A 27,840-nucleotide genomic window follows, 5' to 3' on the forward strand; every position below is an offset into this window, starting at 1 on the left:
CTATTGCGTGTCAATAGCTTTAATTAGAGATATATGCGCTGCACCCGTGAATATTTACACAATAACAACAAATTGTTCCAGTCCGAAAAAACAAAACTCGAAAAAAAAAAAAAAAAAGCGTTCACGTTTTTACCTTCGTTTATCAGTTTAACTAACACACAATCTTCTTTTCTAGGAGTGTCCGATGGCCCAGATCCGAATTACCTTTAGTCTCTTTCCCAAAGAAAGTTTTGGAAATTATTTATTCGTGGGCACATTATCATGATTTATTTCACATGCAAAATTATTACACTCTTCTCGCTGGTACGGTTTAGGACGCGTCGAAAATAAACTTACTTTGAAAATGATGTTAACGGTCAACAAGGGTAGTTTTTATTCTATGCTCAGAGAAATTAGGAGAGAAAACCTTTTCTTCTTAAAAATTCACCGGTAGTAAAAAAGACAACAAAAATTTCAACTTTGACCTCAAGCTAATACGCCTTATTTTTCCTCCTCCGCTAATTACCCACGCCTTGGAAAAGTCGAGTTTTGGTTGAGTCCGACAAACAAATATTGAGCGCCTTTGAATATTGAAAAAAAAATCATTTAACTTACAAGGCTTCAATCATCCCCGCGTAAACTGAAAGGCTCACAGAGCTGAATTTGATTCGACATGGGAATATGCTACATTTGGATGCAAGGGAATCTTCCTCGATACAAAGCATCTCTTTTTTGCTTTGCGTTCAACATTTTCACAATATCTTAACTGATATTGAAATGCAGCTGAACTCCTCTCGACCATTTCAAAACCGAAGTGCCCACGGATTTAAGTGCGGTTACTTCCTCACTTATTTTTTACGATGAATATTAAAGGTATGTTACGAAAGAGAACACAATCTTGAAAAAAAATGAATGTTTTTAAAGCAGAAACTAGTATCTGTCTTACAGGCTCATAAATCGGTTTACGCATTTTACTGATCAAGTTCCAGGGAAGTCAATTTAGGGAAACACTGGTTGGAGGAAGGGCAGCAGTTCTTGGCTATCCAGGCATGACAGATGTCTCCAATTCCTTCATCCTTTTTACAAAGAAATTGGTATAAGGCACGAGAGGATCACAAACCAAAAATCGAAAGTTGAAAGGTCAACGGTGGTGCGATTCAGTACCACGGCGGAGACTTAATTTAGGGACCTTGGGCAATCAGGACGACACCGGCAAGGAAGACGTCGATTTAAAAAAGAATGTAAATTTAGTCAGAATTTCGCGAATGGCTGGATGTGTTTACTGTCTCTTACAGCGCCACACCTCGACTTCAACATAACGTTAGCGAGAAGGGGTTAAGTTCCAAATTTAAATAGCTTGCCGTCGGGGTTTCCGTTCTCAGCGGCTGACCACGCAAATCTTGGTGATTTCACGTTGTTGTTGGGCGGGGAGTTTTAAAATGCACGTGATTAGCTATTGTTTTGCCCATTCAGTAGCTCTTATGTTTGGCCACGTCCTCGTTGCCGTCGCCGTTGCCGTTGCCGTCGTGATCCTCTTAAAATACTTAATTAATATCTTACGTTAGTACCGACCCATGAGGGCACCCACTAAAGAACAATTAATTAACACAAAGATCGATAACGATATACGTTACAGGAAACGCCGGTTCCTTTAAGCCTTCCCCTCACTAGTAAATCCCTATAAATTATTCGCGTAAACAATTCCACACTCTTTATTCATACAAAAACACAAGGATCGATTTTCTCCCACACGAATTTGAAGAAATACATCGTGAAATGAATGTACACTAATACGCTCAATAACAAATCCTAACCAATTAACAGTTTTAATTACAAAACAGGCATAAGTACAACTAAAGAATTCCAAGCAGTCGAACGCAAATTACGAGAATACAAAGTACAAGACAAGAACAATTAGCCTCTTTTAAGTTTTCAGCTTTCTGGCCTCCTAAGAGAAAACCGTCTATATAAGGTCATCTGACAGAAAGACCTGCTAGTCACAGTGCAGAACATCACAGAGATCTGTCCTTTCCTTTTACAACAGCAAAATGGTTGACAAGTAGATGTTCCTTCTCCAATAATAGTTGATCGTTCGATCTCATTAGCAATTCTCCTTACTGTCTACCATACAATTCTTATGATGTTACTTCGGAGTTTGGTATTGGATCAACTAGTTATTCCCACATTGATATTTTTTCTATATTCTCATTACTTGTCTGCTTGATATTGTATTAATATTGAAAGGAGAAATTCTGTCTTGGTCACTAATACGAGTTTAAAGGTCAAGAAGCTTCCAAACTAAATTGCAATAGGGTTTTTCTCATCTTTAATTTTTGCTGGCTTTCCTCAACTCCACTATAATCTCTTTCAGTTTGAAATTTAAAAAAAAAGAAGAAAAAAGAAATGATCAAGCAAAGCAGTTTTGCAAACTCAAACATATTTTCTTGTGACAAGACTGCTGTAGAATAGTGGCGCAACGCTTACATTACTAGGGAGGGGTCAGTTATGACAGTAAATTCCATCAATCGATTATCTTAGTGACCACCCCTGTCCCCACAGTCCTGCTGCCTTCTCGAAGGGTAAACCTGAGCCCAGTCTCAAGCGCAATGTCGAACATGAGCTTAATAGTGAATGAGGCATCTTCCCCGGGCATGACAAAATCCTTCCCTTCCGGGAGGCTTATGGTGGCCGACACGTCTGCTGTTCTGATGTACATCTGAGGCTGATAATTGGATACAAACGGTTTGTGGCGTCCGCCCTCTTCCTTCTTCAATATGTACACCTGTAAGGTTTAAGAAAAACGACGACTAAGGATTTCTCTTAGGGATCTTTTACATGACCCTGGGTTACAAGTAAACTCAAAGGATAACCCTTATGCGGTAAAATATTTGTGCGCGTTTACATCAGTGAAAAAGTTCTCCCTCGAGCCAAGTCAAACCTCCTTGCCGATTTACCTGTTCGAGACACAGGTTGATCAGATTTTTTTATGTAAAAACTGATTCAAAAGCTAAGCCAGGTTGGTTCACTCACATAACCATGTTTGTTTCGATTTTCTTGTTTCACCATCACGACCAACATATACCATCTATTCCATCATACTCGAGTTAACAATTTTTTTTGTTAACAATCGTCTTTGAATCGTCCAAATTGTACCATAATCCAGTTTCTGGGCAGCCTGCGATCAGGCTCTGTTTGACAGATTTGATCACCAAGGGATCTTTAACTCCCAGATCAAATTTATTATTCTCCTTCCTGTCTTATCATACAATTCTTATAATATTAGTTTGTAGAATTTAGTATTGGATCAACTAATTATACCCGAATTGATATTTTTCTTTATTCTTATCACCTATCTAGTTGATATTGTATTGATATTGTGAAGAGAATTTCTGTCTTGGTCACTCATGGCAGCCGATTCAGCTAGTCTTTGCCTCTCAAGCCCCACGGCCGATGCGAGCCTTCCTGTGATTAGTGCGGGAAGGGGGGAGGCAAAAGGTTCATAAGACTTATAAAGAACATCCTCAGCTGATATCATATAAGATGAGTGTATATTTAAACTCATTACAGTACCTGAGCCTCAAACTCTTTGTGCGATTTGATGGTTCCAGGTGCACACAGCACCATTCCACGTCTGACTTCGTCTCTCTTAGTCCCCCTGAGCAATGCGCCTAAGGTATCCCCAGCCTCCCCTCTGTCAAGGAGTTTGTGAAACATCTCAATACCTGAAACAAAAGTGGCAAATATGTTCACTTTGTCCGTTTGACACCAATGAAAAGCAGTAAGTTATTTGAATTCTTGGTTACAACACATGCTGAAATTGGTAAATCCAAAATTGGTTTACGAGGGGAACTCATTTAAAAAAGAAGCACATGTTTGTTTCCCATTTTAATTACCAAGTATATATACACACACATATATATTATATATACACACACATATTATTATATATACATATAAATATGTATAAATAATTGCCATTGAATTTAAGGTGAAATTTTTTGAAGAGGAAATCTGTTCCAGCAAAGGAGGTTTCAACACTTTATATCATACACATGTAGTTGCATTTTTTTTTTTAATCCATTCAGTTTACCTGTGATTATTGTCTTTGCCTTGGATTTATGTCCCACGAGTTCCACTTCATCACCAATCTTGATTGTACCTCTTTCAATCCTGCCTGTTACCACAGTGCCTCGCCCAGAAATGGAAAAAACATCTTCAACTGGGAGGAGAAAGGGTTTGTCAAGTTCTCTGTCTGGTGTAGGAATGTGCTCATCCACAGCTTTCAGGAGTTTGACAACTGTCTCTCTACCCATCGCTGGTTCCTTGTCCTCTAATGCATAAAGAGCAGACCCTGAAATAATGGGGGTGTTCTCTCCATCAAAGCCATACTCAGATAGAACCTCTCGCATCTCCAATTCAACCTGTTTGGGTTTAAAAAAAAAAAAAATGTTACAAATAGCACTTTCATGTAAGCATTTGGTTTATTTGTGGCAGGTGTTCCTAGAGGTTGGTGCACCAGATGCAAAATGGAAACACTTTGGTTTAAGCTTGTGGTGCTTCATCGTGTTGTGTTCATGGGCAAAACAATTTAATTTCTTTCTCTCTACACCCAATGGTATAAATGGGTACCAAAAAATCAACAAGGAAAAGTGAAAGACTAGAATTGGACTAGCATTGGACTAGCATTGGACTAGCATTGGACAAGCATTGGACTAGCATTGAACTATTGGACTAGCATTCTGTTAAGAAGGGATAGCAACACTCCCAAACATCATAGTGATGTCAGCTCACCAGTTCAATAACTTCTTCATCATCCACAGCATCAGCTTTATTCAGGTACACAACAAGGTGCTTAATGCCAACCTGAAAGACAAAAAAAAATAAAACAAATTATGCTGAGCGAAGAAAGTAAATACAGCTCCTTTTTCTGAGTACAGTGCAAGACAGTTGAATAGCCAGTGCACTGAACTTTGAGACCTAGTGAGTCAAGCATTGAGTTCTTTGTTACACATTGCTTATGATGTTAATGCTGAGAATTTAGTATTGGATCAGACAATAATCCCTAAATTTATATTTTTTATATTCTCATTACTTGTTTGCTTGATATTGCATTGACATTCTAGGGAGAAAATATGTCTTGGTCACTGCTGGGAGTTAAAAAAAAAACCAACAAACTGTACTATGATGTTATAATTACTAGTAATTGTGCCAATGAAAAACAATCTGTACCAACCTGACTGGCAAGTAAGAGATGTTCTCTCGTCTGCGGCATTTGACCATCAGTTGCGGCCACAACTAGAATAGCACCATCCATTTGGGCAGCTCCGGTGATCATGTTCTGAAAACACATCATACATATGATTTTCATCACTTCACAACTTTATTACAAACCAACATGATGACCAGCTCCCAGTTGGCTTCTGGACTCAGTCCACAGAGCACTGCACCAGTATTGCAGAGGTCATGGGTTCAAATCACTTACAGGCCTGAATTTTTTTCAGACCTTATTTTCACCACTGCTTAATCAGTGTTCATTACAGCCAAAATCACTTTCATATTTACATCACACATTATTACAAATGTTTATGGTTTTTGAGTTTTGGGTGTGGTTGGGGGAACAAAAGTGTCTGCATTTCTGTAATAGCAAGAGTCCATAATAACAGGAGTTTCAGTAATTTCTTTATATGTTTCGCCATAGCAGAGTGTCTACAAGGTGAGAGTCGACTGCATTTCATAATGTCAAGTCAAAATAAAGTTAACTTGAACAATATTCCCCATACCTTGATGTAATCAGCATGACCTGGGCAGTCTACATGTCCATAATGTCTGCTGTCCGTTTGATACTCAACATGTGCTGTGTTGATTGTGATTCCACGGGCCTTCTCCTCTGGAGCATTGTCAATATCAGCATACGACTTGTAGTTTGCCGTCCCTCCTTCTGCCAACACTGGAAATTATACAAATTAAAGGATATTAGCATTCATTGACAAGATTGGAGCCATTTTCCATTAAATGTTGAAAGCCATCCAAGATTGCACTGCTTTTGCTTAAATTAGCTCAGTGATTGGTTTGACAAAATTGTACCATCCTGTTTAACCAATCACTTCTTCAATCACTTTGCCATTTCTTACTTTTAGTTGGAATTGTCTCCTTTTGATATTTATTATTTTTCCATTTGGCCAGTGTGATAACTTTAGCATTGGTTTTGCACCACTCAAATAATGAATTAGCAGTAATCAAATCCTTGTGTTACATGCAAAGATTTCTGTGAATACCAGGGGGCTTTGCAAGTTGTAAGTTGACCTTAATGTTTGATGCAGGGGTGATACTGAAAGGGGAAATTAGGTGTAAGTCAGGTCTTACAAGGGTTTCAAAATATTTTGAAGTAGGAATCAGACTCGGCAAAACCAAGTGACTGTGAAACATTCATTAGGGGCTAAAAGGTAATTATTTTGACTAGAGTAACAGGCAACAGGTTATTAGCCCTTTGACTCCCAGATCAAATTTGTAATTCTCCTTACTGTCAACCATACAATTCTTATAACATTAGTTCAGAGAATTTAGTATTGGATCAATAAATTATCCCCAAATTTACATTTTTCTTTATTCTCATCACTCATCTGGTTGATATTGTATTGATATTGTAAGGAGAAATTCTGTCTTGGCCACTCATGGGAGTTGGACCAGCAGAACTCCAACAATCAGTAGCCTATTTTGAAATCCCTAGTGTCAGTGATCACAGGAATAAACAAAGACTTCTGGAATCAAAATAAACAATAGCAGTGAAACCAAATTTGTGGAAGCATTGTCCACTGTTCCGCACCTTTAGTGATTGCTGCTGTAAGAGTTGTCTTTCCATGATCCACATGACCTATGGTTCCAATGTTCACATGAGGTTTGTCCCTTGAAAAGGATTCCTTTTTAACTGGGGCTGCATAGTTTCGTATTTGAAACACTAAAAGAGACCAGAAGTATTTTTAGTCAAAAGAGCTTCAGATATACTAACAATTAATTCATGATGAAGATCAGCAGTGTTAAGTGCAAGAGGCTCCAGAACAACCAAACACGAGTTGAATACTAATTTTAGCAAGGCAGAAATTGCACACATGATTGGAAAGATAAAGTAGACACACCTTAGATTCAATTTGTTTTTCTTTGAAGTACTGTGTAGATTATTTGTCACCTTTAACCCTTTAACTCCCAAGATCTAATTATCAATTCTCCCCTCTAGCTGCTACACATTTCCTTGTAAATTAGTTATGAGAACATGGGGCTAGATCAAGGTAGCAGCTTTTACCTGATAAGTTTGAAGATTCTCATTACCTGTTTGCTGAAGAATATAGGGATACTGTAGGGAGAAGTTTTATGTTAATCACTTCTGGGAGTTTAAGGGTTAAGGGCTTTCTATATATTTTCAAAAATGAATTTGTAATAACTTTTATCACGCCTTGTATATTGTGATTTTTTATTGTTTATTCATGATAACTTTATCTTACTTGACAGGAACTACACAACAAAATAATCAAAGAACTTAGAAGACCAAAAAAACGTTCTTACCAGCACTTCTTCTTCCAGACTGTAAAAGTAGCACATTCTGGAAAAATGTCAATAAATTTCAAGTAATGTGGTTAAGGATTAGAATTGGAAATTTGTTATTGACACAATCGAATAACCAGACGGCAATCAGTGCTGTTTGATTGGTTGGTAAGGATAGATTAAAAGTGAAATGCAAGAAAAAATAATCCTTGATGACCAACAAAATGATTTGCGTGATTGTCTATTAATTTTACATATCATTTGATTTCATTAATCATTATTAACTGGTATTTTTTTTTCAGTGTTCATAATCATTGATCTTTTTTTAACAATCCTGGGGTCCTGCTCTATGAAAGTGCATAGTACATTTGCTCATGCATCAATAAGTGTGAATCCCAAGGGAGGGGACCCCTGTCATATGTGGTGCACTAGACTTTTCAAAAGTATTCTTGTTGATAATCTCCATTACCTTACCCGAAAAAGGTGTTAAATCTTATCCAATTCCCCTTCCTTGGCAAAACTATCCATAAAATCAACAGTTGTTGTGCTTAACTTATGAATAATTGATATGATTTGCCAAGTTCTGAGAATTTTTTTTGTATCTTTTCTGAGACAGTCACAAAGAGCACATGTGAGGATGTGATTTTGTCACATTTTTTCAAACAAAAAAATCAAGCATCACCAACCGGAAGCCCAGGTTTTAAGTCAAATTCAGGACGGTGGGAAAGGCAAGAGATATTGTATGCCTGCAGATACCTTAGGTCTCCCCCTTAGGCTTGATGTTGACAGGTGCACAATAATCCATTTTACAGTTGCATGCTCGATTGCCAAGCCTTTGAACAGGAGTGAGGCTAAGGGTGACCTTCTTGTGATACAAACATCGCTGTTTTTCAAATGTAAATTGTTTTGTTATTATGCTAACTTGATACTGGTCTCAATCACAACAAGGTCTCTTTCCGCCTCACTCCAAATGAAAGGCTTAGCAACTAAGTACACAACTGTAAAAATGGCCTATTGAACGCATCTAGTTCATAAAGGTAAATGAATTATGCGATGGTAATGATCATGCACAGTATTCCTTCCTGTTCCCTGTCCACCCTTATAGGTCAAGATGTGGTGTGAAACAAACTTATGTAACTTACATGCACGATTCGCTAACGCTATACACTTACATTGTAACCAGAGTTAAGGTAGAGAGACTTGGCGTTTCTTACGACTTCCTTAAGAGCTGAAATATTTAAAGTATCATTAGCAACTAATCGATCCTCAGAGAAACCTTCCTTAAGTCAATTAAGAATAAAAAATCAAGGTGGAATATCGAATCGCCATGCAGGCCTTGAGAGCTTTACTATTTAACTTTAGAGAAGAATCCAATCACGAAATCTTACCTTTCTGACATCTCAGCCCTCTTAATGACACTGAAAACATATTAAGGGGTCTGTGAGATCGTATCTACTCAATATTTTTGCAGATTTATGCCTTATTTCAGACAATCCTCTCACTTTTCGGCATCACACGTTGTGAAACATATGAGCCCGCGATATATAAGGCAAAAGCACTTTGCACAATAATCAATTGACTACGTTGTGTAACAAGTCTTCTTCTTACCTTCAAAGTGACATGAATACAACATGAAGAGAAAATTCGTGTGCCAATCTCAGGTATTGTTCTGTTTATTGAAATCATGCATTTTGATATTAAGTAGCTCAATTTACACTATTGCCATGATAAAAGATATCGTTTGTTGAGTTAATAAAGTGATGAATGAAACATCTACAGTCGAATTTAATATACATCTAAATTTAGTTGTGTGGTAAATGTTTAAGCTAAGTGCTAAGTGCGTCTTACTCAAAATACAGTTACCATGTAAGTAAAGCTGACGGAAAAACTGAATACATTATCTTTCAAAGAGACCTTTAAACTGTGACACGCTATTGATCAAGATCGAATGTCGTGACCCGTGACAAAGTGTGATATCTCGTGACATACGATCAGTTATGAATTGTTTATTATTGTCTCATCAAAACCACTTCAGATTCCCCTAAATTCGCTATTGCGGCAGATTGATATTTTTAGGATGTTTGTATAGTTTGGATGAATAATTCCGCACTGTCAGCATTTATTTTCATTCATGGGGTGTTGTAATTTCTTCTCTTTCCCTCTTCTCCTACCATAGAGGCGGCAGAGGGTGAAAAATTAACTCCGGAAACTGTCTGTGCGTTGAATCAGGAAAATAAAAGTTCACTCCAGCACAGTTCACCTCATCTCTTTTTCCAATGCGTTGGGGCAAATCCAATTCAGCGGGTGAAAACATCGTTATAAAATGTTTGGCACCTTTTTTAACGAGGACAGGTTCTGTAAACAAAATGTCGAAACCAGGCAAACCTTCCGTCCCGCCAAACTCCACTTTGTAGTTTCCTTGTACGCAACTAACACAGGTGCGGTTGCTATCCAGCAGCTTTGTGATCACTACATAGTCATCGTGTAAATTGCGTCCACTCAAAATGATACGCACTCCCCTTATACACACAGACTGATCCGCGAAAAAACAAACATTGTTTGTGCTTTCGTAAGGAGCAAAAAGACGGGGTGGCTCGTTTACGAACAAGCGGCGACAACGAAGTGGCTGTATCCCTTGCCGAGGACGACTGCCTTTATTTGGCTGCACGGATACAGCGGGAACAAAATCAAGATTCGCAAGCTCTTGTGAAAACTGCGAATCTTTAAGGTCAAGAACGCCAGTAGCTAAACAATGATTGATTAAATCACTGTCGTTTATAAACTTGAAACTAATATGAGACAACACCTTGGCACTTAGGAACTTCTTTATGTTCTCTGATCTCGGTTCCAGTGAGTGAAGTTTACACTGCTCTTCTGCCCAAGACAAGAGTGCTCGAAGTAACTCGGACTCTTCAATATCTAAGGACTCACGCTTTACTAACGCTTCAACAATACCCTGAGAGTTTGAGAGGAAGCCCTTTGAGCGAATACATTGACGGGTTTGAAGATCCACAATACTCCAACACCTTTCCTGCAGTTTTTCGGTGTCACGGAAAAACTCGCACTGTCTTAAAATCTCCCATGTGTTTTCGGCGTTGATTTCGTTCTTTAAGAATTTCGCACATTCGTCAAGTAACGCAGGAACCATGTACTTTTCAGCTAAGTACATGACACGGAGCACGCAGCTTGCTGTTAAATTGGTTTCGTCGGAGTACATGAAGCGAAAAAGTTCTAACAAACTCTCCGAGTCTGCATCCACAAGCTCGATCGAATCGCTCTTCTCCGACAAATCCCCGTAGAACATTTTGTAGAAAACAGGACTTCCAATTGACAAAACATACTTATGGGCAGGGATTGATATTTTCCTCTGTGATTCGCTGTCTCGTACGATGAAGTTTACGTCGCTCATGAGAGAATTATTGAACATTCGCATGTTCCTTTCCGCCAGGCTCGATGGAAGAGTGTTCAAATCAGGCCATTCAAACATCGTGATGGAATAAAAATTACTTACGTAACGTTTTGAAAACAAGATCTGTTTAGCTTAAGCGATCTTTAAGGTAGACGTTGAGAAATTTCCTCTTCAACCAATGTAAACAACTTTTATAGTAACCACGCACGCAGCAGAACATTCTATCGTGATCTTTTGTTTTCGTCATGAATATTTTGTCACGCACACTTCCATGACATCCTGGCGGGCATGTCACTCAACAAAAAGAGTTTCCGGTTACTTTTCCAAAACGTGATTATCGGAAGTTTCTGGCTCAAAAACTCACACAAACTATAATCACGACCTAACTACGTGACCTGATTATTAATTTCAAAAGAGTCCATCGCGACTCCACAAAACATAAGTAAAACACCTTGGATACTTGTTGAATATCAAACTAAAAAGCTAAAAATATATGATCTTGTTAGAGAATCAAACAGAGTGCTGAAGAGGCTTAAGACCATCTTAGTTACTGTGCTTATTCAAACACGAACGTGAGCGAATGTTACAATCGGTAACTGAAAGAGTCAAAATATGTCATATGTATATTTACGTCGACATAAGTACATTTCCAAAAAGTCGAAAAAAGGGCAAAAAAACGAAGTCTCAGTAGAGCCAAGTAAACCCTAAGAGACCTCAAAAAGGAAATAAAATCGTCTAAACTTGATGCAAATAACGATTGCGCGATCTAGTTAGGCTTGTGATATCTAAAAAAATTTTTTTCAAAAAACAAAGTAATTGATTATGCATATGATGCTCTATTCACATACCTTCTGAAAAAACAAATATTAAATAAAACACTGAAGGAAAAGGATAATAACCCTAATGAGCTGGGGTATATTTTTAAAACAATGCTAATAATATAAGTGCCATTATCATATTTCTGCAGAGATAAAAATCACTCTCCCTTTCAGGATCGAAACCTCAACATATCTTTCTGACTGACAAGTTCCACCAACATCTTTGTGCGTTCACATGGAAACCTGATAATAAATTTAAAAAACGTGATTTGAACTTATTTTTTGTGCTCTCGGAAATAATTTTCGGTTTCGCCTCGCTGCTACATAACTGGCAATGAATTTCTGGCTGAAGCGAATCATGAAAGATCTAAGATATTACGAGTTGGTCAAAAGCCTATTGTTTACTGTACGGGTAAACCAATAGACAATTGAAATATTTTATAACAGCAATAAACCACAGATTTTATCAGATTACCAGAGTGATTACCCACACGGAATGTTGGGAGAGTACTTAAAAAGTTTATAAATCACTCGTCTCCAGCTGGTGATTTACAAACTCTTCGCGTGGGCTATTACGCCGGAAAACCACCAATGGAAAGCGCGGTCTATTGCGTAATAACGACATCAATAATCAACCAACCATCTTTATTAATTTCCCGACTGACCAAACCGCCTTAAATGTTTTGCCAGGGAAAGTGGAAAACGCAGCTTGAGAGGATAAAATTCCTCTCTACTTAATGAAAATAATTTATCCAATAAAGTAAGTTTTTCATAGGCGGTCGGAGTACATTGTAGGTCCGTATAGCATATTCGTGATTAGGTGACCGCGTTAACTCCTTTTCGGACCCCTTTACGCAGCTGCTTTTACTATTATTAACCATGAAATATTATACTCAGACACGTAGACGTAGGACGCAAGTTATTTCAGGAGAGGCTCCTTCTAATCTCACATCCACTCCATTTTAATTAGGGGCGAACTTCGTGTAAAACACTCCCTCACCCCCTTTTCCGCCGGATCTCTTAGAGTCATTAAAATTAGTCCTTACGTAGATAGCAGTAGCGCGTCAAATTCCTCTCATGCAATCATGTATCAGTTCAATCGACTAAACCATCCTCAATAGCGATGACCAAGGTGAGATTTCTTTCTATCCCTTAGCACTTTTTAAGCCAAAGTTATCGTAATACTGTTGCTTTCCGAGCTCATCGAGTTCTTACGTAATCGTTACTAGACTGCACGCAATGTTTTTCGTCACGCAACTTGTACATATTCTCAAATTAACACTTTACACCCTAACATCATTATGCATATTTTCAATACCGTTCTCTATATATGTATTCCCTAGGTTCTAACAAGCAGAATTTATAAAACCATCAAGAGCTTCGTTAGTTCCTGATCATTCCCTGTATTCTCGTGACTTAACCATTTAATTCAAGGGATAGATTGTAAACAGAAATTAGAACCTTGTCACCCCGAGGGATTAAAGGGTTAAGTTGAATAAATGAAACTATTATTTGACTTCTCGTTCCAAGCTAAATACAAGGCGAAACGCTGTGATTTTATTTGCAAGAGTTAAACTTTACAAAGACTGCGTTAGAGAGAGCACGTTCAATCGATTTTATACGTGGTAAGAATTGATTACAGCAGCTTTGCACGAAAACACAAACAGCGCTTGAGAGCTGCGCCGTCTGGAGCAGTTTTTTTTCTCAGGGCCCCAGTTTGTCTGTACGATGTGTTACCTCTAGCTACGATGAGGGAGCAAACAGGCAATGACAATCGACAAAGTTATCACCCACATGGTATAAACAGATCTAACAGCAACCTCTCCTAATTAATACACTAGGAAATATATTAATTTTAGAGAGGAGAATCACACATTTGATCTGAAGTAAAAGGGTTGAATGGAAGGGAACGTCACTAGATTCACGAAAAGATAATTAAGTACCACTTAATTAAGGTAAAAAAAACTCTTCAAGACACGAATGAAAATTAATAAATACCTAAAACATGGAAGGTTCTAAACCTTGTCTCACTGAACACGATTTCAATAAGTTAATTCTGTATGACAGAAGTAACAACCGACAATAGCGTAAAAATACATTGCAAACAATATTTCTAATGTACCTATTAACGAATACGTTCATTTTAAACATTATCTGCAATTTGCAGTTCAGAGCCACCTTAACATATTCAAAAATTAATAAGGCTCTAAGCTATTTGCGTAGATTTAAAAGAAAAAACTTTGCAAAAGATGATCTATGAAAAGTAGACTTTGAAAATAAATAGGCTGATATACAATCAATAACATTAAAAAATATCCATGTGGAGTTTAACATTTTGAGAAAGTCAGTTGCTCGGGTCTTCTCCAAAGTCGCAAGTTTCTGTTGTTCACGTTTTCCGCCACAGAGTCATCCTCAAAAATCGGATTACACACGACAGCCTTGTTCTTTCTCAAGACTTCTTCAGCTGGTTCATACATGGGATTATCTCGAGCAACGGCTACCGCAGTACCTGAAAGCCTGATCTCTGTCACCCTGGAAACGGTGTCGACGTTTGACGTACCATTGACGACCGTTTCCATGACAGCATCGAGTTCTGGGTCGGCGATGTACGCCGGATTTTCAAAAGTGTTTTCATTATGCTGCATCATTTCTCTAAAAGTTGAGCTCACTTCCGGTTTCTGTCGTCTGTTCGGGTATTCAACACGAGCACTGTTCGATCTGTATTTTCGACGCTTTTTCCTTCTCCAGATGATGATTATGACGAAAATAATCACGCATAGGAATACAACGCAGCCGATTAAGGAGTACAGTCCCGCTGGACTGAGTCTCGTAAGCTTTCCACTCTCCCCAGCGTCTGTATTTACGACAATGTTTTCTAGGCAAGTTTTCCCTGAGTACTTTGGCGGACAGACACACGAGAAGTCTTCACCTCTTAGAGGATAGCATGTTCCGCCATGAAAACAAGGCTCTGGTTTACAGTTTTCCCAGTTTAAGTCACAATTTTCCCCAGTCCTCGGATATACACACGGCGTGCAATTCTGTCCGCCGTAACCTGGTGCACAGCCTGAGCAGTTTCCTCCCCAGGGCTCCTCGCATCGACAAGAAAACTTCAACGGATCTTCGGCATATGAGATACAAGTTCCGTTACGAGGGCAAATATTCGGGTTTTCACGACAGATACTATCGTCAGTATCGCAATTCACCCCAATATACGGGTCTTTACAAAGACATATATAGCCGTTTACCTTGTCTACACATGTGCCGCCGTGAAGGCAGCTACCCGACTTGCAGTCGTTAATGTTTGTTTCGCAAAGCCTGCCGCTATAACCCGGCTTACAGTTACATCGAAAATCGTTTATTAAATCCTCACAGTTCTCTGACCCGTTCACACTACAAGGATCAGGGCGGCATTCGTTGATTTCCACATCACAATCAGGAGGTGACCATCCGGGTTTACAGTCACACGAGTAATTCTTCCAGCCGCCAAAACCATCCCGACAAACACCGATAGCGTTTCCGGGATGACATGGGTCTGGATTACAATAGTTGATATCATTACAACGGAAGCCATCACCACCAAAACCGAGTTTGCACGCACATGAGGCTCGGCCCGGGCCTGCTCGGCTGCAGATAGCGTAAGGACTACAATAGCTCTTGTTCAGCGCGCACAAATCAACTTCCTCTACAGTGATGGTTATTATATTAACAGCACTTAGTCCTCCACGATCAGTTGCAAGCACCTTGAGTAGGTATCGGTCACGTGACCATGCATCTAGCTGGCTTGCCACCACAAGGTCTTGTCCGCTGACCTCAAAGTCTCCAATGATTTCATTTTGCTCTCCTTCGATTGTTATAGTAAACGAGGTGTCGTTCACGTCTTGGTCTTCCACGACGAATCTTCCGAGCACATGTCCGATTGCTGAACTTTCAAGAACACTCACTTTCGTCTTTCCGTCAAGCGTAACACTACTAGGCGGTTCGTTGACATCGGTTATCGTAATATCAAACGTTTTGACAAATTTCAGATCGGTGAATATTTCCACTGTTGTCAACTGGACTGTAATGAGGGGCGTGACCTCATGATCGAGTGGAACACGTGACACGATAATGCGATTACCGATCAGCCGAAACGGTACACCACGTGATGTCAGTTCATACAAGTAACCCGACGTGGTGAAGTCAGCATCCACGACAGTAAAATTACACACTACATCACCGTTACTTGCGTTTTCAGGGATCGTCAGTGAAGAAAATAAAACATCAGTTGGCGCTTCGGGAACGTCTAACACAAACACCACTAGCGGACCGACCGTGGATAACTTAGGAACACCGTCATCTGAGCATTTCACATACAGGGAATAATTAGCTCGAATTTCGTAATCGAGCGGTTCACGAACTAATAATGAATTTGTACCAGGCTGTATCATGAATTCTGAAGGCACGGAGTTCCTATCACTTGAACGTTTTCTTCTCTTCTTCGGCGGCTCGTGTACGTCGACAGTGACAAAAAGCTTGGCTTCAGCCTCGCTCACAAGTTCACATGTGTGCGTTTGAGGCCGCAAAGGATTGTTAGAGTTATCTTCGTCAATGACTCTGACGTAGGCCACAATTGTGATGCCGACATCGGCCGTTTCGTTGACAGTCGCGACAGCCTGGGTTACTAGCTTGATATCTGAAATATTGACCGGTGGATTCGGGTTGAAAATAGTATCGCCTGGTGAATTGGTAAATATCACATTGGAGGGAGGGTCGTTCGCGTCTAAAACTTTAATAACAAATGCCTTCTCGTATGATAAACCACCACTATCACTACAAATTAGAGTGATATTGTGCCATGTGTGTTTCTCGTAATTCACCTCTAAACCGTTTCCAGTGAGAAATAACACGATTCTGGATGCATTCATTTTGACTCCAAATCTGCCGGAGGCGTCGTTCCGAAGCCGACATCGAAACCTCTGGGGAAAGGTATCAGGGTCTCGTACAGTCACTGTTCCCACTTCTGTCCCGATAGGGGAATTCTCTTTCACACTAGCCGAGGAAAGCTGAATGTCGTTCGGTGGCTCGTTTACATCGACAATAGCAAGCGTCAAAGTCACAACTTTAGAGAGTCGCAAATGTACACCATTATCTGTCGTTGTTATAGTGATATTTACATGACGGTGTAGTTCATAGTTAAGAGCACTGCTGTCTACTATGTAAAGCTTGTTTGAGCCTCCAAGAGACAAAACGCCGCTGGGAGTCTGGGCTTGAATGACGTAAGTGTGCATCTGGCCGTGATCTTCGTCCATTGTAGTTAACTCTCCAATCAGTGAACCAACCTGGAAATGGCAAGATACCAGCAGCAGATTCTAAATTCCTGGCAATATGAATTAATACTGTGGGATTCTTAAATTCTTTAATCTGGTGAGGCTCTCCATACTCACGGTCGATCACACCTCTACTATAGCAACCTCCCGCTCCCCCACGACTTTCCAAATAACCAATAACCTTCACTCCGACGAGGAGGAAAAAATCGGACGGAGGACAGTGGTGCAGGCCCGCCCACCTGAGCAGTGTTTGTGGTAGGGGGGAACGGGGGGCGGGGGGGGGGGAAGGAGAATTTTTAGTGAGTAGTTTGAGCCCGGTGGTAACATTTGATCCTGTAATCGGATCGTCAGCATAAGGCTAGTTCTGAGAAGGAGTGTTGTCGGTAGCGGTGACTGACTTCATCGCCCTTCCAACTCTACTCCAACACTATTTGTTCCTTTTCGCCATTTTAGCCCTAACTTAAAGGAAACGGAAGCGACTGTTGCGCGGGATATATAGACATGCTCTTCATCAACTTTGCTCGCAAGTGCAGGAAAGTTGTCAAATTCAACACTTTGATCATGATCATGACTCACTTTACTATTTTCCGCGATTGCTGTTCCTTGTGGTAGCACTATTCCCGTTGGTGCGTCATTGACGTCGAGAATACTAACCACCACCTCCTGCGTCAAGCTTTGGTTACCGCTATCTGTAGATGTTATGTTCACGAAGTAAACGTTTCTCTCTTCGTAATTGAACCTCAGACGAGTTTCCAACCGGTCGTGTACAATGCTGAACAATTTACCAGGTGTAACACTGTAGGAGTAATTTTGACCTTTGTCTTCATCGATCGTGAGAAGAACAGAGACCAGAGATCCGGGGTTCAAATTTTCCGCGACCTAGAGAACATAAGCATGATAAAACACTATAAAAGTGATCCAAAAATGTTATCCAAAAAGTATATACCACCGAAAGAAATTCCCCTTACAAAACAACAAATTGTCAGAACTGGTAGTATAGAAAAGCAAGGAAATTCACGGAAAATATAACGGAAAAAAATAAAAGGAAATCCAAAATGAACATACAAGCCGATTGTACAAGCTCTTTCATGAGTTTTTTTCTCCTTTAGAACGATGCACATACGAAATTTTGTTTAATTTAGTCCATTCATTTTCAAAGACGGAAATTGTTACTGTAGATCACTTGACAAGGACATTAGTCGAGGACATTGTGGAGGTTTTAGGGTGAAATTCTACTCCAACTACTCTTTGACAATTTTCGCCCAGGCAATTTCTATTTGCCAAAAGTAAATGACGGATAATATTTTCGGCGACAAGCTTCACAGTATGAGAATTCACCTAAGGAAGAGACGTGCTACTAAAGAATGTGGTATTACAAATACCTCAAATTTTCCACTTGATGACTCTATTCTGACCGGTGGCTCATCGACGTCGGTCACTGCAATAATAAACTGTTGCTGAGTTGCATCACCGTCCTGATCTTGACATTCAATGTCGACCAAATGATCCGGACCATCCGGGGCTTCAAAATTTAACATCCGGGAATCCAGTACTGTTAATGCTAGACCGCTGACCTTAAACCTGCCGCCGGCATCGTTTCGCAAACCGCAAGTGATCCTTTGCGGTACATACACTTCATCTGGGTCAGTGACATTAATTATCCCAACTACGGTTCCGTGGGGTGAATTTTCGGCAATCATCCGATTACTTAGTGCTATGAACGCGGGAGCCTCGTTTACATTCGTGACGTGGATGGTGAAGCTCTGATTGACAGCAAAAGAGTTGTTGACGTCTTTCACTTGCATGGTAACCTGGTGGAGCTGAGCTGTTTCGAAGTCAAGGGGATGGCGAGTCAAAAGCTTCCAAGAGTATGGAGTGCTTGTGGAACGAAGCTTAAGAAAAAAAAGTAATAACTTCCTCAGATTCAAAAGGTCTTAATAAAACATTTACAAGAAAAACCGTTTAATGAAAATCTGTTTAATCCACTTACCTCAAATGCTGGGCCATTAAGGAGCTTAATAGACAGGAGGCTCAGCTGAGGGTCCTTCAGAGTGATCACACCTACCAATGTTCCCGCCAGCCGGTTCTCTGCCACGGAGTTATGGTGAAGTACCAAGTGTTCTGGAGCTTCGTACACGTCAACAACCTACGAGTGCAAGAACATTTAAGAAAAAAACACTATAAAAAAACACCTCAGAACACCTTTTCATGATTGAATCGATCAAATTTCAAAGAGAATGTCTTACTTGGATACGAAACACTCTAAAATTCGTCGCTCCTCCATTACCATATACACGGATAATGACATCGTACCCACTCTCCATCTCATAATCCAGCGGCCGTGTGGTTACCAGATCCCTAAAATTAACCGATGCACCGCTGACCAACCCAAACGTTCCATTGGCATCATCATCCAACTGAAACACTAAGGAATCACTTGGATTCAAAACCTTGGCCGTAACACGGCCCACTACAGTGCCAGCAGGCTCATTTTCCCTCACATCAGTGGAGTCCAACGAGATATTTATTTGTTTTGACAACTGGTTGTTCCTTACTTCGATAAATAACGTCGTCGGAAAGCTGATGTGTTGATGGTCACTACAAAATACATGGATGGGCTGGCGAGACGACGTAGCATTCGTCAGCGGTTTTTTCACAAATAACTGAATCCCGGAGACCTGGAATAAGCTGTCTGGGTCCAATAGGTAACAGGTGTGGGAATCACTTTGATCTTCATCAACAACAATAAACGACCCAACGAGACTACCCACTGATGCATTAGAGCTGACAATATGGTGTGACAAGGACACGGAACTTGGAGCGTCATTAGCGTCCAAAACGCTGATGTTATAACTCTTTTCGATAGCAAGTCCTCCTTTGTCTCTACATCTAATTTCGACACTGATGAGATGTGAACTATCTAACGCCTCGAAATTGATATCTCCGTTGACGAGTAAAGCATCATTTTCAATTTTAAACACATTGCCGCTAACCACATCACAAGTGACAGTATCACCGATATCTGAATCTATAGCAGTGATATCTCCTACGCGGTAACCAATCTTACGATTCTCTTCCACACATATCCCAGCTGAAGTTACGCAAGGCTTTCTCGGGTGGAAAAGAATGTTCGTCGGCGGTTCGTTCTTGTCAAGGACTGTGATATTGAAAGTTTGCTGAAATGACAGTCCAGCACTATCGGTAGTTTTTAAGAGAACTGACAGAGGATTTACTGTTGCTGTTTCAAAATCAACATCGACGGCAATTTTGAGAGTTTTTCCTTCAACCGAAAAGACACTGTTGGGATTGGTAAGTAGCTCGAATGTGTGGTTATCGTGAAGATCCGGATCCCGCGCGCTCAAAGAGCCTACAACGGTGCCCAGTGACGCATGCTCAAGGAAGGAATCCGCAGACAATAAAATACCGCTTGGATTTTCGTTCACATCCAGCAAACGTATCTGAATGGATGACGTCACGCTTTCACCAAGAGGATCCGTGGAGCTCACTTTCAAAGTCACAAGGTCACGTGACTCGTAGTCCAGTTCATCTGCCCAAGCTACTACAAGAGAGGAGCCGTTTATAAAGAACAGACCGCTAGGACTGATGATCTCATAAACGTGTGACTGCCAAATGTCTTCGTCCACTGTTGAGAAGTTACCTATCACGGTCCCGTTTTGTGTTCCTCCAGGGGTATGTTCACCAAACTCAGGGATTGGGTTCCCCGTGAATATAAGCTTCGTTGGAGGGTCGTTACAGTCAATCACGGCAATGTTGAGGACCGAAACACTCGCTAGTCGTGGAGAACCACTGTCTTTAGCCTCAACTGTCACAATAAAACTATTGGTTTGTTCGTAATTCAGTTCCGAATGGAGACGCAGTTCGTTGCGAACAAGACGAAATCTGTCACCAGCATTAGTGAGTAGCGAATAACTGATCTCTTGGCCAGAGTCGACATCTGAAGAATTCATTATACCGATGACAGTTCCAATGGAGGCGTTCTCATACACAACTGATGATGATAATGTTGGGGGGCCTGCAGGACAAGATAAAACGGTATATTTCACCATCCTCCCTTCGTAGCTACAATCAAATATTCCAACGGTACCATTAATTTTAAAAAAAAGATTCTGTTTCTTATTTTCACAACAAAAAAAAAAAAGGTATCTGGGACCCAATGGGTTTTATTTTCTGCCTCGTAAAGGAAAGTTGAACAAGCGACTCGATTGGCTTATGGCGGGGAGTACGAAAAGTAGAGTCTTTTCAAAGTCAATTTTCACAAAGATCTCTAAACATCCTTTTGAGTTACAGTCTAGGTTAGTTCCCTCCGAAGCCTTTGTTCTGTCACGTCACGAAACTCGTTTTCTAATGGGAGAGAGAATGCGTTCCATTAGGAATTCATAGCGCTCTCCAGGTGTGGTCTAGAAGATTCTTTTCAAAGCATTAAATGGAAAGCGGTGATCACCTCTCCGCGAGTATGCATATGCGAGTTGTGCTGTCTCCTACATTTCGAATGCTCTACGGATTACATCTTTCTTGCAGAATCTTCGGAAAACTCTTAGCCACCCAAAATCCCTTCGCATTTCCCAAGTAGTGCGGCTTGAAAAGCACCAAACAAGCCCGTCAAAAACTAAGACATCATTCCCACGGTCCTCTCTTCCTTTCTCGAGAGAGAAAGAAAGTGGACCCTGGAAACGTAGTTGTGCTGACTGGTCCTAAGAGATACAGGAAATAGTGCATTTAAATGTATCCACCTCCTGCGCACTTACTTGGTTGTTCGTTAACATCTGTGATATAAACAGTCAGGTTCTGTTGGACAGACAGTTGTGGTACTCCACTGTCGGTAGAAATCAGGCTCACCATGTACACTGACTGTCGCTCGTAGTCTACGTCTCCATGAAGGACCAAGGTTCCCGCATTATTATCAACATTAAACACACCAGCACCATCAATCAAAGTATAATTAAAGAACTGCGTCTCGTCATTGTCGACTGTTGTAAGTCTTCCTACAACAGTGTTAACAGGTGAGTTTTCCGGTATAAAACGCCATGATAATAAGATTCCGAGAGGTAGGCTGTTGGAGCCTGGGAGCTGACTTGCGCACTGGGCTGTGATGACGCTCCACTGGCCCGATGCTTGACACGTGATAAAACTTGAACCAATCAGGAATCCCTTAGTGCAGGATAGAGTACACAATTTACCAAACCTAACAAGATGAAAAGCAACGCGATGATCACTCAGTTAAAACAAGGAGTCTAAACTAATTTATCCTAACGGTCAACAGAGCTACAGAAACAAATATCGCTGATGAGAAAAAACTGGACACACTAAAAACCTGACAAAATGCTGAGGGAGGGGAGTGGGGTTTCTTAACCCTTTGATAGACTGGCGTACCCTCCAGGGAGGAGAAGCAACACTCCTGGATATTGTTTTTTTTTTGCGACGTTTTCTTTCTTTTCTTTTTTTGTTCTAACTTTCTTTCAACAGTCAATCGCGAGAAAGCGTCGCGAGTTTTCTTGACCATTTACAAAGCGAAGTAAAGCAAATCCAGTGCAATCCCAGATTACTTCCAACACTTGGTTGAAAATTGCACGCTAGCGTACGTAACGTAGTTATTTATCATCATTCTCATAACTTTCGAATGTACAGTGCAACACAGAAAAGAGTTTTATTTTTTCTTAATCCAACCTGTACTGATCCGGAGTTCCATCACACTTCACCACAATTCCTGCCATGCCATCTGGCTTCCCACAATCCAAGGTGTCACATGTACGTCCATCATCTGATAATGTATGACCAGCGTCACAGCTGCACACGTAAGAACCATATGTGTTGATGCAATGGTGCTGACAGGAGTGATTTGATTGGCTGCATTCATCAACATCTGAGCACGTCACATGATCACCACTCAAGAGAAAGCCTGGGTTACAGTCACAATGAAAGCTACTTCTGGTGTTGACGCATCGCTGTTTACAGGAGTTTTGATTGGTTAAACACTCATTTACGTCATCACAGGTCTTGTTCACTGGATTATAGGCCAAGCCTGGAGAGCACAGACATTTGTAGGAACCAGGAGTGTTCTCACAAAGATCTAAAACAAAATAAAAAGTGTCCAAACCGTAGATATCCTTTGCAAGACTTTATTCCTCTCCCATGCAGTTTAAAAAATACTTTATCATCAACTTTTTGATAATCAATGTTCCATCCCGATATCCTATTTTTCAATGAATCAGTGATAATCAGAAAAATTTTTTTACCAGGACACTGGTGGGTAAGTGACTGACATTCATCTATGTCCAGACAGGAGTGTTTATCTGCTGCCAGTATGTGGCCAGAGCGACAGGAACAGTAGTACGAAGACTCTGTATTGTTACAGCTGAATTCACAGCCTCCATGATTGATGCGACACTCATCAGCATCTAACACAACAGTTAAATCAAAAATACTTTCAAAAATAGCAAATACCAAATGGAAAAATAGATTACACAAGAAGTGCAGCCAAGTGAGTCTGCAAAAAATTTTGACCACTATAATGATGAATACAGTTGTCACTAAGAGTACAGACCACACTAAACCACTGTCCATTTATTTATTACCACCACATTGACATCATATAAAACGTTTCTTTCAGTGCGTGACCATTGCGTGACCATTGCGTGACCATTGCGTTACACATTGATGCAAGCAGTGTTGTCTGTACTCTTATAGACAAGGGCAAATTGGTCAATTAGATTGCAACATAACTACCTATTGTGATGAAAAAAATAATTGAGTACCGCCTTCTCTCTAGTCCATGGCTCAGCCCTACATATTAAATCAGCATACTGGTTTAACACTGGGCCACTAATAGGATACTTCATCTACCATACCTTGACATGATTTTCCATCACTCTGCAGAGTGTATCCTGTTAAACATGAACAGGTGTAATTTCCTGGAGAATTGATACACAGTTGCTCACATCCTCCACGATTATAGCTGCACTCATTTATATCTGCAAATATCACGATACAAGGAGTGATCAAGACAAAAGTGTTGAGGTATATTTGCATCAGAGCCTTACTTTCCAGCACCATAGGCACACTGTGAGATGAGTAGTCCTAATCCTTATCAATAAATGTGCTGCGTTTCCAGATTTGTTCTGTCTCTTTTTACACATAGTCTATGACCTGACATGTAACAACATACTGATAAGTTTATACATGCAATTTCCGGTAAGCAATTACCATTTGTTCATTACCTTGGCATGTCTTTTCATCAGATTTCAGCTCAAATCCAGATGGACAAATGCATTTGTATCCACCAATCAAATCCATGCATGTGTGACTGCACCCTCCATTATTTTCTTCACATTCATTAAAATCTGGAAGAAATAAAAGTACAAATCAACTGTAATATTTACGCAAGCCAAATATCAGCCATCAACTTTTTGATGGTATACGCAAGTTTTCTGCAGCTCACTATATTTTTTTAACTGAGCTCTTCAAGCATCTTGTTTAAACCTTCTATCTGATCCAAATAAAGAGCTCATTTCAGCATCCCAAGGTTTAAATTAAAAATGGGAATTTAAAAACTGGCCTGAACACATCATATAACTCAGGGTAACATGTTTCATCCAGGTGTACATGTAATATGCAGTGACATTTCCGTAATATTTGGCAATAACAAGAAATAATTTTCATTAAATACCATAACCCAAACAAAACCTTTCTCATTTGTTACAGTACCCAACCAAAAGGTTTTTTATTTGATACCACTACCCAAGCAAATGGTTTTTCACTCTATACCATTACCTAAGCAAAAGGTTTTTCATTTGTTATCACTACCCAGGCAAGTAGACTTACAACATAACCAAGAATTTTATCAAGTTCTTTTAAAATACAAAAGCATGACTTGCATAGCCACCAGCTTCATCTTCCTTTTGTAACATAAAGCCAGAAGGAAAACTGCTGCTCCTTGTGAGTCCAAAGCCATGTTAACTATATTTTTAGGTAATGTACACAACTAATTGACAGCCCTTTCTCCCTTAAGAGAACTAGCAAGCCTCTCCCAAATTTTCTTTGAACAACCTTGAAAGGGAAAATTACCTGCTCCAGGTTGCCGGTCAGGATGATAGACATGTAAGGCTGTAGGCCTTGTCATGCCTCCTTTGATGCTGACACGGTCATCCCCAGAATCCTTCTTACAGTGTTCAATACTGTGCTGCTGCCAGTCACTCCAGTACAGCCTATCACCATACTGAGTCAAAGCATAAGGATGATACACCCTTATGCGATCAATGAGCACCCTTCGATTCTGACCATCCAATTGGGATTTCTCAACCTTATCTGTATTGGCATCTGCCCAATACAGCATGTTATCACCATAGTCTAAAGTAAGTCCATTTGGCCAAACAATGCCTGAATTTACAAGAACTTCTTTGTGTGTACCATCACTCATTTTAGCTCTCAGTACTTTTGGCTCAGTCCCCCAATCTGTCCAATACACTTTGTCATCTGCTGGATCAAGCACAATTGCTCTTGGTTTGTCATGACCTGTGGCAATCAGTGCCTTTCGCTGTGTACCATCTAGATTTATAACACCAATAATCTTCTTGTTTGCATCAGTCCAAAAAAGTTTACGACCTGTCCAATCAACGGCCACATCTTCTGGGATTCCTAAGTCTTCAACTATAAAATCTTCAATATTCACAGGATCAAGTCCATCACTTATATGCACCCTTTGAATTTTCTTAACACCTATGTCAGACCAATATATCATTTGTGTTTTTATGTCAAAATCCACACCAACAACATTTGTTAAACCTCGCACAACATAGTTATAACCAGTTCCATCAAGACTCACTCGCCGGATGTCCACAGTGTTGCCAAAAATTAGGAAGGGCTCTGCATTGAGAGACGTTGACAGTGGACAAAGGCAGATAAGAGCTATAGAGAGGAAAAAGCAGGTCACATTAAATCAGATATTTTTTCAGTATAGGCTAGGACTCATAAGTCTTTATTATATGTACAAATCTAAGCTACATGATCCAGGTAAAGGCAACAGAAACAATTTGTCCCTGTATTTGTCACAACAACTCAAGCTGGCTTACATGATGCCCCATGCATTAACACCAACAAAAGAGACCTAACTGTCTATGAATGAAAATCAGCAACAGAAAACTGAATTTTAGATGGAGTTCAAGTAACCTCTAATTTTTATTTTTATTGTACTGAATCTGAAGTGAACAAACATCAGTTTAAGCAACTTTTATGAAGAGAACAATTTTAGACTGCATTTAACATAACAGCTTAAAAATATATTTTAGCCTTTGGGTGAAGAGGGTATTAGTTTTCATCTGACTCTTTACACTTCTTTCTTTGTGACAAACAGACCCCTCTAAAATCAATTTTATAATACATTTAATTTAAACTTCCAGAAAAAGAACCAAAAATTAAATCATACTCTACACAGTTGTCTCCTTCTGACTACCATTGAACATCTTCAAAAGCAAAGTAAATACATTTTTTACTCACCAAAACAAGTGATTATTCCAGTTTTAAGAAAGCTCGAAAGCAAGATCCGGTAAGATATCATTTTCTTAGTTTCCTGTAAACATAAGGCGCATAAAACGTCCGTTAGATTGAAGAAACGTTTTAATTATTCAGCAGAGAGAGAGGGTTTTACTAATGAAGAAAGGAGCAGGCACAAAGAACCTTGAACTTTTGATGAACAATAGATTTTCAAACAAAGAGTGTAGAACAGATAGTTTTTCAACCTCTTTTATGCGCATACCGAGATACGGAAACCTAATAGGAACCTCGATAAAGAATTGAACTTGTGATTTTTTTCCTCTTGTGAACTGTCACTACCTCATCTTTGTCAAAAAGTGAAGTTAAGCACGCGATGTGCAAATAGAGTAAAGAATTACTAGTTTATCGCGTAGAATAACCTATTACGTGATCAGAAAAAATATATATATACTAAGTGTTCTCTTTATCTGGCGTTTTAGTTAAACTCGTATGCCATGAAAACAGACTCGATGCCATGAAAATTTGATGTTCATGTGGGATTAATTATAAATTTACGAAATAAACATTTGCCTTTAAACATCCGACTTGTACAACATTCAACTACAACCAAAGGGACCAAAAACAATCACTTAAAACAAAATTTACACCAAAAATATGTTTGATCGTATCAAATAAGTGTCCATTACATGTCACCAACGCGAGCGAATATCGTTGTCTTGGTAAGCAACCCATAGTCATGCATGGAAACAAAATAACATTCAGTCTGCACATTGTACTCACAAAACAGCTATAATTCTTGAGCTTGCTCAACGCAAAGACTTCGTTGTTCCGTCAGGTTGACGATAACAGTGATGGTACGGTAGTTGCTGCCACTTTCTGGAGGAATTTTTTTTGCAGACGTTCTATTTCCGGGGTGAAGACCAGAGCATGACAAGAAGACAGGCATCAATACTTGTATGCCCATATTATCGATCGCTTCGAAAGTAAACAAAACTAAAACAAAGAAATCCGACCCCCTAATCAACAAAATGCCAAAATTAGGATCGATTCTCAGTGATGACAGGTTTGTTCGCCTATTTACTGTTGATATTGCTCTTTCCTTTATGCACAAAACGGAAGGAAAAATTTAGACACCACAAAATATTGATCCGCAAAAATGTAAATCCCGCGATTTGGTTACAAACGCGAAAGGTTCCGAATCGGTCTCGAAGATGATCCTGAGAGGAAAAATGATGTTCGACAAGTCTCGGTTAAACCCGGAAGATAGTCGATAAACCTCATATTA

The 27,840-nt window shown here is 39.8% G+C and overlaps 3 protein-coding genes across 3 annotated transcripts; all 3 read right to left on the reverse strand.

Annotated features, from left to right (window-relative positions):
• Window positions 1-1,788: 1,788 nt before the first annotated feature.
• On the reverse strand, window positions 1,789-9,046 carry LOC131792684 (elongation factor Tu-like). The gene is made up of 10 exons (XM_059110094.2): window positions 8,904-9,046; window positions 8,688-8,743; window positions 7,537-7,573; window positions 6,803-6,934; window positions 5,760-5,926; window positions 5,213-5,317; window positions 4,771-4,842; window positions 4,070-4,400; window positions 3,550-3,701; window positions 1,789-2,761 (listed from the first exon to the last, which is right to left on the reverse strand). Exons 1-10 carry the CDS (start codon window positions 8,941-8,943, stop codon window positions 2,501-2,503), a joined length of 1,353 nt encoding a protein of 450 aa, XP_058966077.2. The 5' UTR covers window positions 8,944-9,046; the 3' UTR covers window positions 1,789-2,500.
• Window positions 9,047-9,172: 126 nt separating this feature from the next.
• LOC131792723 (BTB/POZ domain-containing protein 6-like) lies at window positions 9,173-11,120 on the reverse strand. The gene has a single exon (XM_059110138.2). The coding sequence runs from the start codon at window positions 11,000-11,002 to the stop codon at window positions 9,683-9,685; it is 1,320 nt and encodes a 439-aa protein (XP_058966121.2). The 5' UTR covers window positions 11,003-11,120; the 3' UTR covers window positions 9,173-9,682.
• A 1,370-nt stretch (window positions 11,121-12,490) lies between these two features.
• LOC131792680 (protocadherin Fat 4) lies at window positions 12,491-27,691 on the reverse strand. Its single transcript, XM_059110090.2, has 13 exons — window positions 27,336-27,691; window positions 26,559-26,631; window positions 25,131-25,970; window positions 24,284-24,406; window positions 23,915-24,037; window positions 23,303-23,464; window positions 22,734-23,136; window positions 21,815-22,251; window positions 19,295-21,081; window positions 19,039-19,194; window positions 18,431-18,940; window positions 17,625-17,927; window positions 12,491-17,060 (listed from the first exon to the last, which is right to left on the reverse strand). The coding sequence occupies exons 2-13, from the start codon at window positions 26,617-26,619 to the stop codon at window positions 14,070-14,072; spliced, it is 7,896 nt and encodes a 2,631-aa protein (XP_058966073.2). The 5' UTR covers window positions 26,620-26,631; window positions 27,336-27,691; the 3' UTR covers window positions 12,491-14,069.
• Between the last annotated feature and the right edge of the window lie 149 nt (window positions 27,692-27,840).

The sequence above is a fragment of the Pocillopora verrucosa genome, chromosome 2 (assembly GCF_036669915.1).
Source record: "Pocillopora verrucosa isolate sample1 chromosome 2, ASM3666991v2, whole genome shotgun sequence".
Classification (NCBI taxonomy): domain Eukaryota; kingdom Metazoa; phylum Cnidaria; class Anthozoa; order Scleractinia; family Pocilloporidae; genus Pocillopora; species Pocillopora verrucosa.

Coding starts and splice junctions, on each gene's coding strand:
- LOC131792684 (XM_059110094.2), bottom strand. CDS start 8,943: ATGTTTTCAGTGTCATTAAGAGGGCTGAGATGTCAGAAAG. Junction 5,927..6,802: donor TACAGCAGCAATCACTAAAG/GTGCGGAACAGT, acceptor TATAATTTCCAG/TGTTGGCAGAAGGAGGGACG. Junction 4,843..5,212: donor ATCTCTTACTTGCCAGTCAG/GTTGGTACAGAT, acceptor TTTGTCTTTCAG/GTTGGCATTAAGCACCTTGT.
- LOC131792723 (XM_059110138.2), bottom strand. CDS start 11,002: ATGTTTGAATGGCCTGATTTGAACACTCTTCCATCGAGCCTGGCGGAA.
- LOC131792680 (XM_059110090.2), bottom strand. CDS start 26,619: ATGATATCTTACCGGATCTTGCTTTCGAGCTTTCTTAAAACTGGAATA. Junction 25,971..26,558: donor TGGAATAATCACTTGTTTTG/GTGAGTAAAAAA, acceptor TCCTCTCTATAG/CTCTTATCTGCCTTTGTCCA. Junction 24,038..24,283: donor TGATGAAAAGACATGCCAAG/GTAATGAACAAA, acceptor TGATATTTGCAG/ATATAAATGAGTGCAGCTAT.